Source organism: Eubalaena glacialis, chromosome 12, assembly GCF_028564815.1.
Source record: "Eubalaena glacialis isolate mEubGla1 chromosome 12, mEubGla1.1.hap2.+ XY, whole genome shotgun sequence".
NCBI classification, from domain to species: domain Eukaryota; kingdom Metazoa; phylum Chordata; class Mammalia; order Artiodactyla; family Balaenidae; genus Eubalaena; species Eubalaena glacialis.
The window spans coordinates 92,732,006-92,749,030 of NC_083727.1; the positions used below are offsets into that span (position 1 = coordinate 92,732,006).

Genomic DNA, 17,025 nt, shown 5'->3' on the forward strand with positions numbered 1-17,025 from the left:
AGGCCTCTGCATGAAGCACCCTGTGAACAAGTGAAATTAAATGAAGCACAAAGGAAAAGAAAAAAAAAGCAAGCTGCAAACCCTCTGAAAACAATGCCTCTGCACCTCTAGCTCTTGCAGAGGTTGGCATCATCAGTGGAGTCTACTATTGCAGGGGGACCTTCAAGATGGCGGAGGAGTAAGATGTGGAGATCACCTTCCTTCCCACAAATACATCAAAAATACATCTACATGTAGAACAACTCCTACAGAACACCTACTGAATGCTGGCAGAAGACCTCAGACTTCTCAAAAGTCGAGAAAATCCCCACGTACCTGGCTATGTCACTGACAGGGTCTTGTTGATCTGGCCTGGTGTCAGGCCTGAGCCTCTGAGGTGGGAGAGCTGAGTTCAGGACATTGGACCACGAGAGACCTCCCGGCCCCACATAAAATGAGTTGGCGAAAGCTCACCCAGAGATCTCTGTCTCAATGCTAAGACCCAGCTACACCCAATGGCTAGCAAGCTCCAGTGCTGGACGCCCCATGCCAAACAACTAGAAAGACAGGAACACAACTGCACCCATTAGCAGAGAGGCTGCCTAAAATCATACTATGTTCACAGACACCACAAAACACACCGCCAGACACAACACTGCCCACAAGAAAGACAAGATCCAGCCTCATCCACCAGAACACAGGCACCAGTCCCCTCCACCAGGAAGCCTACACAAGCCACTGAACCAACCTCACCCACTGGGGGCAGACACCAAAAACAAAAGGAACTACGAACCTGCAGCCTGTAAAAAGGAGACCCCAAACACAGTAAGTTAAACAAAATGAGAAGACAGAAAAATATGCAGCAGATGAAGGAGCAAGGTAAAAACCCACTAGACCAAACTAATGAAAAGGAAATAGGCAGTCTATGTGAAAAAGAATTCAGAGAAATGATAGTAAAGATGATCCAAAATCTTGGCAATAGAATGGAGAAAATACAAGAAACATTTAACAATGACCTAGAAGAACTAAAGGGCAGTAACACAATAATACTAGGGGACTTTAACAGCCCAATTACACCAATGGACAGATCATCAAAACAGAAAATAAATAAGGAAACACAAGCTTTAAATGACACAATAGACCAGATACATTTAATTGATATTTATAGAACATTCCACCCAAAAGTGGCAGAATACACTTTGTTCTCAACTGCTCATGGAACATTCTGCAGGATAGATCATATCTTGGGTCACAAATCAAGCCTTGGTAAGTTTAAGAAAATTGAAATCATATCAAATATCTTTTCCAACCACACCGTTATGAGACTAGATATCAATTACAGGAAAAATACTGTAAAAAGTACAAACACATGGAGGCTAAACAATACACTACTAAATAACCAAGAGATCACTGAAGAAATCAAAGAGGAAATTAAAAAGTACCTAAAAATAAATGACAATGAAAACACGACTACCCAAAACCTATGAGATGCAGCAAAAACAGTTCTAAGAGGGAAGTTTATAGCCATACAATCCTACCTCAAGAAAAAAGAAAAATATCACATGAACAACCTAACCTTACACCTAAAGCAATTAGAGAAAGAACAACAGAAAAACACCCAAGTTAGCAGAAGGAAAGAAATCATAAAGATCAGATCAGAAATAAATGAAAAAGAAATGAAGGAAACAATTGCAAAGATCAATGCAACTAAAAGATGGTTCTTTGAGAAGATAAACAAAATTGATAAGCCATTAGCCAGACTCATCAAGAAAAAAAGGGAGAAAACTCAAATCAATAGAATTAGAAATGAAAAGGGAGAAGTAACAACTGACACTGCAGATATACAAAGGATCATGAGAGATTACTACAAGCAACTATATGCCAATAAAATGGACAACCAGGAAGAAATGGACAGATTCTAAGAAAAGCACAACCTTCCAAGACTGAACCAGGAAGAAATAGAAAATATAAACAGACCAATCACAAGCACTGAAATTGAAACTGTGATTAAAAATCTTTCAACAAACAGAAGCCCAAGACCAGATGGCTTCACAGGTGAATTCTATCAAACATTTAGAGAAAAGCTAACACCTATCCTTCTCAAACTCTTCTAAAATATAGCAGAGGGAGGAACACTCCCAAACTCTTTCTACGAGGCCAGCATCACCCTGATACCAAAACCAGACAAAGATGTCACAAAAAAAGAAAACTACAGGCCAATATCACTGATGAACATAGATGCAAAAATCCTCAACAAAATACTAGCAAACAGAATCCAACAGCACATTAAAAGGATCATACACCGTGATCAAGTGGGGTTTTTCCCAGGAATGCAAGGATTCTTCAATATACGCAAATCAATCAATGTGATAAATCATATTAACAAATTGAAGGATAAAAACCATATGAATATCTCAATAGATGCAGAAAAAGCTTTTGAAAAAATTCAACACCCAATTATGATAAAAACTCTCCAGAAAGTGAGCATAGAGAGAACCTACCTCAACATAGTAAAGGCCATATCTGACAACCCCACAGCCAACATCATTCTCCATGGTGAAAAACTGAAACCATTTCCTCTAAGATCAGGAAGAAGACAAGGTTGTCCACTATTACCACTATTATTCAACATAGTTTTGGAAGTTTTAGCCACAGCAATCAGAGAAGAAAAAGAAATAACAGGAAGCCAAATCAGAAAAGAAGAAGTAAAGCCATCACTGTTTGCAGATGACATGATACTATACATAGAGAATCCTAAAGATGCTACCAGAAAACTACTAGAGCCAATCAATGAATTTGGTAAAGTAGCAGGATACAAAATTAATGCACAGAAATCTCTTGCATTCCTGTACACTAAAGATGAAAAATCTGAAAGAGAAATTAAGGAAACACTCCCATTTACCACGGCAACAAAAAGAATAAAATACCTAGGAATAAACCTACATAAGGAGACAAAAGACCTGTATGCAGAAAACTATCAGACACTGATGAAAGAAATTAAAAATGATACAAATAGATGGAGAGATATACCATGTTCTTAGATTGGAAGAATCAACATTGTGAAAATGACTGTACTACCCAAAGCAATCTACAGATTCAATGCAATCCCTATCAAACTAGCAATGGCATTTTTCACAGAAGTAGAACAAAAAATTTCACAATGTGTATGGAAACACAAAAGATCCTGAATAGCCAAAGCAATCTTGAGAAAGAAAAATGGAGCTGGAGGAATCAGGCTCCCTGACTTCAGACTCTACTACAAAGCTACAGTAATCTAGACAGTATGGTACTGGCACAAAAACAGAAATATAGATCAAAGGAACAGGATAGAAAGCCCAGAGATAAACCCACATACATATGGTCACCTTATCTTTGAGAAAGGAGGCAAGAATATACATTAGAGAAAAGACAGGCTCTTCAATAGGTGGTGCTGGGAAAACTGGACAGCTACATGTAAAACAATGAAATTAGAACACTTCCTAACACCATACACAAAAATAAACTCAAAGTGGCTTGAAGACCTAAATGTAAGGCCAGACACTATCAAACTCTTAGAGGAAAACATAGGCAGAACACTCTATGACATAAATCACAAGGTCCTTTCTGACCCTACTCCTAGAGAAATGGAAATAAAAACAAACAAATGAGACCTATTGAAACTTAAAAGCTTTTGCACAGCAGAGGAAACCATAAGCAAGGTGAAAAGACAACCCTCAGAATGGGAGAAAATATTTGCAAATGAACCAACTGACAAAGGCTTAACCTCCCAAATACACAAGCAGCTCATGCAGCTCAATATCAAAAAAAATACAAAAAACAACCCAATCCAAAAATGAGCAGAAGACCTAAACAGACATTTTTCCAAAGAAGATATACAGATTTCCAACAAACACATGAGAGGATGCTCAACATCAATAATCATTAGAGAAATGCAAATCAAAACTACAATGAGGTGTCACCTCACACCTGTCAGAATGGCCATCATCAAAAAATCTACAAACAATAAATGCTGGAGAGGGTGCGGAGAAAAGGGAACCCTCTTGCACTGTTGGTGGGGATGCAAATTGACACAGCCACTATGGAGAACAGTATGGAGGTTACTTAAAAAACTAAAACTAGATCTCCCATATGACCCAGCAATCCCACTACTGGGCATAGACCCTGAGAAAACCATAATTCAAAAAGAGACATATACCACAATATTCATTACAGCAATATTTACAATAGCCAGGACAAGACATGGAAGCAACCTTAGTGTCCATCAACAGATGAATGGATAAAGAAGGTGTGGCACATATATACAATGGAATATTACTCAGCCATGAAAAGAAACGAAATTGAATTATTTGTAGTGAGGTGGATGGACCTAGAGTCTGTCATACAGAGTGAAGTAAGTCAGAAAGAGAAAAACAAATACCATATGCTAACACATATATATGGAATTAAAAAAGAAAAAGTTCTGATGAACCTAGGGGCAAGACAGGAATAAAGACACAGACATAGTAAATGGACTTGAGGACACGGATAGGGGGAAGGTAAGCTGGGACAAAGAGGGAGAGTAGCTTTGACATATATACACTACCAAATATAAAATAGAAAGCTAGTGGGAAGCAGCTGCATAGCACAGGGAGATTAGCTTGGTGCTTTATGACCACATAGAGGGGTGGGATAAGGAGGGTGGGAGGGATATGCAAGAGGGAGGGGATGGGGGATATATGTATGCATATAGCTGATTCACTTTGTTATACAGCAGAAACTAACACAATTGTAAAGCAATTATACTCCAAAAAAGATGTTAAAAAAATTATTACCATTTATTGTAGTTTATTTCTAATCTCATAGTGCTGTGGTCAGAAAAGATGGTTGATATGATTTCAATTTTCTTAAATTTACCAAGGCTAGCTTTGTGGCCCAGGATGTGGTCAATCCTGGAGAATGTTCCATGTGCACTTGAGAAGAATGTGTATTCTTCTGCTTTTGGATTGAGTGCTCTATAAATGTCAGTTAAGTCCATCTGGTCTAATGTGTCATTTAAAGCTTGCATTTCCTTACTGATTTTCTGTCTGGATGATCTGTCCATTGAGCAAAGTGGGGTGTTAAAGTTCCCCACTATTATTGTGTTACTTTCGATTTCTCCCCTTATGGCTCTTAGTATTTGCCTTATATATTGAGGTCCTCCTATGTTGGTTGCATATATGTTTACAATTGTTATATCTTCTTTTTGGTTTGATCCCTTGGTTGTTATGTAGTGTCCTTCTTTGTCTCTTATAGCAGTCTTTATTTTTAAGTCTATTTTGCCTGATATGAGTATTGCTACTCCAGCTTTCTTTTGATTTCCATTTGCATGGAATACCTTCTTCCATCCCATCACTTTCAGTCTGTATGTATTCCTAGGGGTGAGGTGGGTCTCTTGTAGACAGCATATATACAGGTCTTGTTTTCATATCCATTCAGCCGGTCTGTGTCTTTTGGTTGGCACATTTAATCCATTTACATTTAAGGTAATTATTGTTATGTGTGTTCCTATTGCCATTTTCTTAATTGTTTTGGGTTTGTTTTTGTAGGTCTTTTTTCTTTCCTTCCTCTTTTGTTCTCTTCTCTTGTGGTTTGATGACTATCTCTGGTGTTGTCTTTGGGTTGATTTTTCTTTTTTGTGTGTGTATCTACTGTAGTTTTGGAGTTTGCTGTTACCTTGAGGTTTCGATATAGCAGTCTATATATGTACAAGGCTGTTTTAAGTTGCTAGTCTCTTTCCCACCTAGAGGAGTTCCTTTAGCGTTTGTTGCAAAGCTGTTCTGGTGGTGCTGAATTCTCTTAGCTTTTGCTTGTCTGTAAAGCTTTTGATTTCTCTGTCAAATCTGAATGAGAGTCTTGCTGGGTAGAGTATTCTTGGTTGTAGGTTCTTCCCTTTCTTCTCTTTAAGGATATCATGCCACTCCCTTCTGGCTTGCAGAGTTTCTGCTGAGAAATCAGCTGTTAACGTTTTGGGATTTCCCTTGTATGTTATTTGTCGTTTTTCCCTTGTTGATTTTCATAATTTTTCTTTGTCTTTAATTTTTGTCAGTTTGATTACAATGTGGCTCAGCATGTTTCTCCTTGGTTTTATCCTAACTGGGACTCTCTGTGCTTCCTGGACTTGGGTGGCTATTTCCTTTCCCATGTTAGGGAAGTTTTGAACTATAATCTCTTGAAATATTTTCTCGGGTCCTTTCTCTCTCTCTCCTCCTTCTGGGACCCCTATAATGTGATTACTGGTGCATTTAATATTGTCCCAAAGGTCTCTTAGGCTGTCTTCATTTCTTTTCATTCTTTTTTCATTATTCTGTTTTGTGGCAGTGATTTCCACCATTCTGTCTTCCAGGCACTTATCCATTCTTCTGCCTCAGTTATTCTGCTATTGACTCCTTCTAGTGTATTTTTCATTTCAGTTATTGTATTGTTCATCTCTGTTTGTTCTTTAATTCTTCTAGGTCTTTGTTAAACATTTCTTGTATCTTCTCGATCTTTGCCTCCATTCTTTTTCCAAAATCCTTGATCATCTTCACTATCATTATTCTGAATTCTTTTTCTGGAAGATTGACTATCTCCATTTCATTTCATTGTTTTTCTGGGGTTTTGTCTTGTTCCTTCATCTGGGACATAATCCTCTGCCTTTTCGTTTTTTCTCTCTTTCTGTGATTGTGGTTTTCATTCCACAGGCTGCAGGATTGTAGTTCTTCTTGCTTCTGCTCTCTTCCCTCTGGTGGATGAGGCTATCTAAGAGGCTTGTGCAAGCTTCCTGATGGGAGGGACTGCTGGTGGGTAGAGCTGGGTGTTGCTGTGGTGGGCAGAGCTCAGTAAAACTTTAATCCACTTGTCTGTTGATGGGTGGGGCTGGGTTCCCTCCCTGTTTGTTGTTTGGCCTGAGGTGACCGAGCGCTGGAGCCTACAGGCTTTTTGGTGGGGCTAAGCGCTCACACCACTGAGTCCTTCCCAGAACTTCTGCTGCCAGTGTCCTTATCCCCACAGTGAGCCACAGCCACCCCCTGCCTCTGCAGGAGACCCCCCAACAGTAGCAGGTAGTTCTGCTTCAGTCTCCTGTGGGGTCCCTACTCCTTCCCCCGGGTCCTGGTGCACACAAGACTTTGTGTGTGCTCTCCAAAGTGGAGTCTCTGTTTCCCCCAGTCCTTTCGAAGTCCTGCAATCAAATCCCGCTGGCCTTCAAAGTCCGATTCTCTGGGGATTCCTCCTCCCATTGCCGGACCCACAGGTTGGGAAGCCTGACGTGGGGCTCAGACCTTCACTCTAGTGGGTGGACTTCTGTAGTATAATTGTTCTCCAGTTTGTGAGTTGCCCAACCAGTGGTTATAGGGTTTGATTTTATTGTGATTGTGCCCCTGGTACTGTCTTATTGCAGCTTCTCCTTTGTCTTTGGATGTGGAGTATCTTTTCTGGTGAGTTCCAGTGTCTTCCTGTCGATGATTGTTCAGCAGTTAGTTGTGATTCTGGTGCTCTCGTAAGAAGGAGTGAGCGCACATCCTTCTACTCCACCATCTTGAACCAATCTCCTATTACCAGTTTGAAAAATCAAAAATAATAATAGTAAAGACTACTGTGAGGAATTCAGAAGCAAAGCGATTGAATTATTAAGTAGCCATAAAGATGGAAATGTAGGACTGAAATAATCACTAACAGAATAGAAATAATGGGAGAATAGGGTTGGGTGGATAAAATGAGATAGAGAAAAGATTGGAATTGTTGGTTAAGGTTATATTTGTTTGGCCTCATAAGTCAAACAATGGAGGGTATATTTGATTTAATATGAAAATGGATGGATTTTATGATGGACTTTTTTTTTTTTTTCTTTTTTTTATTAGAGAAGTGATATGTTCAGACATGTGAAAGGTAGGATAGTTTAGCTTGTGGAAAGACTCAGTAGAACCAGTTAGGAGACTGTTTAAAAGAGTGATGATAGGTATTGAAGACCTGTTCCAAGCTCCATCTTGCCCAGAGGTAAAAAGGATAGATATGAGAAACATTACATAGCTAGTATTTAGAGGAACTGGAAATTGAAGATGAAAAGATAAGGAGGGGAAACAGTCACTGTGTCCACTTTTAATCTCTATCTTTGCAGTAACCCATCATAGCAACATTCTAATGATATTTGCTATTTTTTACAGACAAATCACATGATTCTAGGAAAGATCTGTCCAGTGTTCCTAAGTAGCAAATATTAGAACTACATTTAAATCCAGGTTTTATGGCTCCAACTGTTCTTTAAACATAATATTCTATTAAGATTTCCAGAGAGAATGCTTAGTAGGTAATTACTGAGTTTAATTTGCAACGTAAAGGGTTGTGGGTTTCAAATCAGATTTCATACCTCAGATTTTGATTTTGAAGAGAAACAAAGAGGACTAGTTAAAGGAAATAGCAACATGAGATGTTGGTATTTAAATAAGATACCCAACTTCATGCCATATTTTTGAGATAGGGCAAGATTGAAGAAGAATGAAGATTGAATAACAGGTGGGATTCAAAATCATAGAGGTTAACCATAGGGTTAAATCATGGAGATGAAAATTAAGGATGCAAATAAAGGAACAGTATGAAAATAGGTGAGGTGAGCAAACCCAATCTGAACTCTATTTCTTCATGATCCATAACAATCCAGCAGATAAACATGGATTTGTCATTCTAGAAAAAGGTAGGGAAAGGGTAGGCACAAGGTAAGGACTCTTCTGATATGGAAGGAAGATCAAGAGACTGGGATTGTTTTCCACCTGAATATGTTCTGGATCTGTCTTATCTGAACACCCTTTATATCCTTCATAAATGCTACCAGTAGCCTGTGCTAGTGTGTACAAACATTACAAGGTATTGTTATGCCCTGGCTGGGTGCCTTCCACTGACAGTGCCAGGAAGGATGCTAATTAGTGCCAATTGTGAGAGCTGGTGTTGTGGTCTGGGCACATCTGTCTCCAAAAAGCAGGACTGAGAACAGTTCATTCCAGCTGTCAGGTGGCAGTGATGTTATTAATTTACTACTAACTGGGCCACATTTGGTGCTGACCCAGACGTGAAAGACTGCCTTTCCTAGCTCTGATTAGCTGAGCCATCCAAAGCCTTCTGTGCTATTTTTACTGCAAACAGAAAACATGTCTGAATGTTGTATTCCTCAAGGTTCAAGTCAATGTTGTGATGCTTTTGTTTGTGGAGAAGGATGAATTTTGTCTACGTGAGTTAGACCCTCACAGACATAGGTAGGTGTTGCCAAAATAACAGATAGGGAGCTGAGTTGAGTAGTCAGACGAAGTTTACCTTGGCGACCGTTGCTGCACCACATCCCTAGTGGAGAACCGTCTAAGTGCTCCTTGGTTTTGAGCATCTCAGCTGTGGTTTGCATTGCCAGCACCAAACTGAACACTGAATTCTATGACATTTTTTAAGGTAGACCTTATTAATTTCATTTCTCTTCAACATTTCACACTCCACCTGCTGAAGCAGACACTTTTGAGCCCAGGAGCTGCACTGTCTCTGTAGGTCGGGTAGTTGATTTATCTCATGCTGTTTGATACCAGTGCTTTCTATGGACTATGTTGTGAACAGTTTAGGACGACTTCCAAGTGTGCCTAGCTTAATCCCATGACCTTACATGAGCTTAGAAGGACTCACTCAATCATTTGTTCATTAATTCTTTTGTCCAAAATATTGAGTAAGTCTTCTAGGTACTGGAATGTAACAGTAAATAAAATACACAAAATCTCCTCTTTCACAAGTTCTGATGGGGGAAGCAGAAAAACAAATAAGCCAAAAGATAGATGCACAATGGTAGGTGAGGTTGAGCACTAAGAAGAAAGGTGAGATAGTTTTTAAAAAGGTGAGATACATAAATTAATACCTAAATAAAAAGAAGGGTAAGATCATTGAGAATGACAAGGATACCATTTTAGATAGGAAGTCAGATAAGACCTCTCTGAGGAAATGACGAAAAGCATTTGGATCTCTGTGGGAAGACTGTTCCAGGCAAAAGGAAAAGCACATGCAAAGGCCCTGAGACAGACCTGTACGAAATGTTGCTGAGGAAGATCAAAAAGACCAGAGTGACCAGAGCACAGTGAATCAGGGGGAAAGTGTTAGCAGTCTCCAGGAACCAGATCATGTAGGGCACACAGACCATGATGAATCAGGGAGCTTTCCCGTGTGCAGTAGCTGTGCTGACTATGGTAGGCTTGTGTGAGTTCATTTGAATTTTTTAAAATGATTTTTTAAACTTTTAACCATATAGGCATATTTTTCAAGGCTTAGAAGATACATGAAAAACTGAGCCTCTGATGGCTTCAATTGCATAAATAATAAGTTGAAAAGTTTAAATAAAAACCTAGGCAGGCCTGGCTCCAAAGCCCATTCCATCGTATTCTGTCTTAAAGCTCTAGTTAGAATATCGTAACTGAATTCACTCTACCAAACTTTTACAGTGCTGTGTTCTAAGGCTGTGAAGAAGGCAGGGAACCTACCCTCAAGGTTCAGAAAGACCACCCACAGAAGACATATAAGCAAATGATTATATTTAATTCAGTGTGATAGAGTGGTTGATGTATATATGAATTAAGAGACAGCACAGACAAGGAGTTGATTAACTCTGTTTAGATATTTAGAAGAACCAGGACTATTTGAGTGGTGTATAAACATGAGACAACGTAAGGGAGGAGGTTAGCATATCCAGTGCAAAAATAGGATGTTATGGCACACATGACCTGAACAGGAAATTGCAAAGAGTTATCATTAACTTAGAGGCAGGACTGAAGGTCAACCTGGTAGCACACATCATCGTGGTACACTAGCTGGCATCTACTGGAGGTCAGCATCCTTTCTGATTGGCCAACACAGTGTCTGCATCTTGATTAAGATGGGCATTGAGACCACAGAGATAAGCAAGGACTAGATCACTGATGTCTCACCCATCCTCTGGCTGTAGTCAGGGCTTGATGGCTGCCACTGAGGGGAGACAGGAGAGAAATGAAATAAGAAAATGGCAAGAAACAAACTCCCTATATATGTTATGTTTTTTTAACGTAACACGATGGGAACAGAGAATGTCTCTGAAGATTTTTATTTTCCCAAAATATTTTTAGACAGAGCTTTAGAGACTAGAGAACAGTTAAATATCTGAAGTGTCAAGATAGCCCTTTTTAAAATCCATTTTAAAGAAAATACCTAACTTTAGGATTCACTCAGATTGACTGCCATACCTCAAAGGATTTGCTGGCACTTTTCTTAATGGGAAATTGATGATTATAGTTATTACACTTTAACCTTTCTAGTCCAGTCTTTCTCTGGTGTGTTAGTTCTTGGTTATTTCATGATCCTTTGATAAGTCGTTGTTATCATAAATTTAACAATGCGATGACAAAGACTAACCTTCTTGTAAACAAGTAAACGTATAACAGATCCGTGCTATCACTTTACCTTCTCTTTCCTTAACATTCCTCCACGTGATAAGTTGCTTTTCTTCCCTTGGGCTGGAGGATAAGCAAATATGAAAACTGACAGCATGTTTCCCTGACCATCAAACTAATTTAAGCTTGCATCCCAATAGTTCATTCTGCTGCTGAAGACCTAGCTGAGAGGTTTTTGTTGTTGTTGTTGTTTATTTTTTTAAAAAATAAAGCCAAAATAATCTAACTTTCAGTCATTTCTGTCATAGTAGTCCTTTAAAGTTTAACTAAATGTCTTTCTTAAGCTAAATGTCCTCGTGAAAACTCTTTTATTTTTGCTGCTGTATAAAGATGTCTTTATTTTAAGAGGTAAGGCAAAAATTATTAACCTCAGCTTGTTAATATAAAAGGATATTTTGAAGTGTTTATAATCTCCCATCTCTGCTCACACCTCACTGAACAATCTCCCCTGTTTACCACGTGCAAAACTATTTTTTTATTTTTATTTCAATTAAAAACGTAAATTAACACATGCTTTCTGCAAAGTATTAAATTATGTTTTCTGAAAACTAGAAAAGGCAAGTCCGTCAAGTCAGCCAAAGTGTGGACAGGGGTGCAGAGGTCTATCCATGTGAGTTTGGGATACACACAACTTAGTTCTGAAATCCTCCCAGGTCTTTCAGTGCTATTGGAATGTTGTCCCTGCAGTTTTCAATACATTCGTTTGATGAAGATATGTGAAGAAACAGTAATGAAGATTCTGATGTTTATTCCATTCTTCTGACTATCACAGATCAAAGAACACCTTGCAAAAGGGCAGAGAATGCTGGCAGGTGATGGGATGTCCCAGGTCACCAAGACACTGCTGGATTTAACTCAGAGGAAAAACTTCTATGCAGGTGATCTTCTGATGTCCGTGGAAATCCTCAGGAATGTGACAGACACGTTTAAAAGGGCAAGTTACATCCCTGCATCTGATGGCGTCCAGGTAAGGGAAGTGATTCCATGAAGGAAAAGCAAGTGAGCTTGGGATCAGTTGTGGTCCTGAGAAGCCAGTGCAGCCACCATGGGGGCTCCCTGGCCTGGAGGGGAGGTTGCTCACTCCTGCTGGGGAAGGCATCCAGGCCGTGCTCAGCTGAGCTCTGGAAATGACCTCAGTTCCTTAGTCATTCTATATACCTCGGTGTCATCAACCGTAAAACGCACGTAATGCACCTCCAGGAGATAGGGAGTGAGAATGTGTGTGAAGTGATTTGAGTCCTCAGCAGAAAGGCACTATAGCAAATTCCAGGTCATAGCGTGGATATTTTATTCCCACATTTAATATCACCATCTTGCCATAGGAAACTATTAAAAGTACATTAAGCATAATGAAGGCACATTAACTATAGCATGCGGAGAAGACACAGTTTAAGTTTTGTTTGGGGTTTTGCTCTTAGAAGGGGGAAGGCCATGTTTAATTCTGTGGAACCATTGCCTGAAAATATCAGGCGAGTAGAGAACTGTTCTGGGTAGGAAAATAAGGAATTCAGTAACTCCTCACAGCATATTTTTCTTGTCATGGAAGACTTCTAGAACAGCATCATTTATTTCCATAGTAAAGTTTAAGTACTCATCCAGTTTTAGAATTGCCTTTGCCATTCAGACAAAGCTTGTTGAATGGCAAAAAAAGCATATTTAATGCAACTCTAGTTTGCATTTCAGATTAACTCTTCTTGTGCCTAGGCTAAAATGTACGCCTGCCAAGAATGTTGAGTTGGCTTTTGCATTTCCGGCATAATGTTCTTCCTGTATCTCGGCATGAAGTTCATTAAATAAAGGTTTGGCAAAACTCCCACATCAGGTAGTTTTCTTTCAGCCCACTCTTCCTTTGGGAGTTTTATTTGCATTTCACTTGGAGAGTTCAGAGGGTGGGTTTTTTTGTTTTGTTCTTTGTTTTTCTTTTGTTTTGCTTTGTTTTGATCAGCTATTGAGGGAAAGAGGAATAGAAGGCTTTTTGGAATCATGGAATTATTCAGAAATAATATTAAATGCCCTAATTTGTATAGAGGTACATATAGTATTTAAATTATAAGCATATACTGCTGAAAGTAGCTGCAATGAGAGTTAGTGGGACTGCATTCTATACTATATCACCGGTGTCCAGGAATACATTTTTAATTGTAAAAACACATTGTAGGGAGGAGAGGTGGAAGATTACTGTCATTTGAGCATTTCAGAGATACATTTGTGAGGTTTTTTTGTTTTCATTTATTTTTTTTTTTGGCCACACTGCATGGCTTGCCGGATCTTAGTTCCCCAACCAGGGATGGAACCGGGCCCCTGACAGTGAAAGCGCCGAGTCCTAACCAGTGGACACCAGGGAATCCCCAAGATGCTTTTGTTTCTTTACAAAGAATGAAAGAGTTTTCCAGTTTTAAAAGTGTACTAAGTAAGCCAAGTAAAACCTTTCCCTGTAGTTCTGAGATACTTCTGTCCATTGGCATTTACATTGAAAAATAGCATCTGAAGCACTTGACATAAAATACAAGCTGTAGTTTTGAAAAACCTCAGATCCTTGTGTTCATGGTTGAAACATCAGGCAGAAGGCCGCACACAGTGATCTCTCGGGCCTCTTCGAACCCTCCTGAGTGTAGGGCTTTAAGATTTTTAGGTGCTGAAATTCAGGAAACTAAGATTCCCAGGTTGTATTGGGGACATATTATGATTGAGCTTCTCATTGGAGTGTGTGGGCTCCACGAACAATTAGTGTAACCGCAGGCTTCGGCATGGACATCAGCTGGCTTGACTTAAATAGAGCAATGTGGCTGATGGTGGTGGTGTCCTTGTGGCATGGTCAGAAATACCTTCCTCCGTTTCTGTCCTACTCTCTCCTTAGTCCTCCACATGCGCACAGAATTCTCAGCAGGCTGGCGTCCTAGTCATTCACAAACAGGAGCTGTGTTTTTCTCTTTCACTGTCTTTATTAGTGTCTTTTCGGGCACCTGGAAACCTTCCTCTTCTGGAAGACCGTCTTCTTCCGTCTCTGCCCGTCAAACTCCTGGCACAGCTCCGGCAAGTCTTTCTGACTGCCAGACCTGCAAGCCCCAAACTCCATCTGAAAATGACCTTTCTCGTCTCTGAAATTCTAGAGGACTTTGTACCACTTTTATTCTACTTTCCACAAACAATTTTATACAAATCTTTTGGACGTATTTGTTGTCTTTGCTTGATTACAGCCTTACTGCGACTTCAGTCCTCCACTTTCAAGGGCTCTGGGCACTTCTGATTGGCTAGCACCTCAGGCTTCACATGGAGTAAGCTAAACTCATCTTGAGTGCCACGTTTTCTTGTATTTTCTACTTTGCCTTGTAGAATTAGTGGTCCGTAGGCTGGAACTGTAATGTCATCTTGACTTTTCCTTTCTCTTCCTTTCCTGTTGGGTCAGCCTACATGGTGCCTCTTCTATCCATCTTTCCTCTCTCTTCCCACTGCTGTTTCCCTCTCTTGGCCTCCAGTTACCCCAGCCTCCATTATTTCCATGGCCTCTTTCCTTTTGTCCTCCCTCAGATCCTTACCAACATCCCTACTCATCTTGTACACCATGGTCCTATTGGCTGTCCTAGGACAGCCCTGATTCTGTCACTCCTCAGTCAGAAATCTTCAGCGGGGCTCCAAGGCCTCCTCAAAGACAACCCGAAGCCTGTGTCTTGGTTTCTAGTACGCCCACCATACGTAGGTCACCTGCCTTTCCAGCCGTGCGCATGGACTACTCTTTCCCTTCACAGACTTGGAGCCAAGTGAACTACTTCCTGCTTCCTGGATGCACTGTGTGTTCTTGGCTCCAGGCCTTCGCTTCCTCTATGCCTTCAGACTGGCTTGTCTGTCTCCGTCTCCTAAATCAGTCTCTTGGTACAGACTCTGGGCCTCTGAATTCCAGCAGCACTTTTCCTCCTGCATCTCTTTATGGCTTGAGTTATTAGTACTCATCTGCAAATCTTTGAAAAAGAAGAAATATCCCTGATCCATCTTTGGATACTAGCTGAGCTACAGGTCCTCCTGCCCCCAAACAGGAGTCTTGACTATAGAAGCTGCTCAACAAATTTTTGTTGAATTAATTAACAACAAAATTAATAACTACATAGATACCATTGAGCTTTTCTTATCCTTTTTGTTTTTGTTTTAAAACTGGGAAAAGAGCAAAGACCAGAGAGAGATTAAGGAAAACTATTAAAAGAGAATACATTTTTTAAATGTAGTTATGTGCAAGACATTTTATGTAAAATGCCTGGTGATGCTGGATTCAGTAAACAATTGACTTGATACATTGATGAAAGTGAGATAGTATAGCTACAACCTGTTAAAATTGGGGGGAAAAATAAAGTGTACTTTTATGTCTTGGAAGGATGAAACATAGTAATAGTTTTATTTTGGGAAACTGGTAGAAAAGTACTCCAAAAGTCCCTTCCCTTCAGGCATATTCTTTCCAAACCTTGGGGCTTGGCCATATGTCCAAACCTCTGCTCGTATTGGTCCTCTATGTAATTTATTCTTCCCATTTCCAATCTGATGCAAAAGTCCTTCAAGATCCAGCTCAAAAATCATTCCTACTCAAAAGTCTTCTCTTCAGATCTCAGGCAGAATTCAGTGTTTTCCTAATTGTCTGGTCTTTTTGAAACCTTGTAAATATCCCTACTAGAGCAGGTCTCTCACATAACATTGTAGTTATTTGTTTTCAGGCCTCCCTTCAGCAGCAAATGTTAAGCTTGTGGAGAGACAATTAGGTCCCTGGGGCTTAGCTTGGCACTTGGAGCATAGTAGACATGCAAATATTTGTTCAAGTAATTAGCAAATATGAGTAGTGTAGTAATATTTGAGGAATTTACTTCACAAAAAACTAAGAAAAGTACTCTGAACATCCAATTAAGAGAAAGGAAGAAAAGGAGAGGAAAACTTGTCTTTTTTTCCACCCCTGGGAAAATTCATACTGAGTCTCATTCTATCAGCAGAGGATGAACTCACAACACCCACACCAGGAACTTGACAAAGTTGAATCAGACATGCAAGTTGAAATTCCAGTTTGTCCAACATCTTGATGTCTTCAGACACATTACTTAATCTTTCTCTACCTTATTTCTTCATATCTAAAGAAGTAATAGTAGTACAGTCTATTCTCTTTAGTCATGGTAGTTATATTCTATAAAATGGAAGAATACTGAATCATTTACTCATAGGAAAACTACAGGATGGGTTCCTTCAAGAATCTGTCATATAATTTTCATCGACCAATTAATACATGACCTGTTTTATGTGTGTTTCCGTTATTGTTATACATATAACAATATATATGTTATTATTATATATACATTGTGTGTGTATATATATATATATATATATATATATATAACTCATGCCTGAACAAACCTTATCTAACACACATATTTTCTCTGTAAGGCATAACACAGCCTTCTTGGGTTTAGGAATACTAGATGGACCTTCAGCACTATGCTGTTGGCAATTCTCAACAGTGAAATTACCCACAAAAAATATGGAAAGAAACCTGAACATTAATTAGACCATGAAAAGGGCATGTTTACAGTATATGAGCTGAAACCAAAACTCAGAGCATGGCCATGTGACCTGAGCTGGG

At 39.5% G+C, this 17,025-nt stretch overlaps 1 protein-coding gene across 1 annotated transcript in view; it reads left to right on the forward strand.

The window, feature by feature from the left end:
• ADGRB3 (adhesion G protein-coupled receptor B3) overlaps window positions 1-17,025 on the forward strand; it is a 785,278-nt gene that overhangs the window by 357,335 nt on the left and 410,918 nt on the right. The window contains exon 10 of the mRNA XM_061207676.1: window positions 12,190-12,384. Coding sequence (XP_061063659.1) covers window positions 12,190-12,384 — 195 coding nt within the window. The remainder of the gene's footprint in view (window positions 1-12,189; window positions 12,385-17,025) is intronic.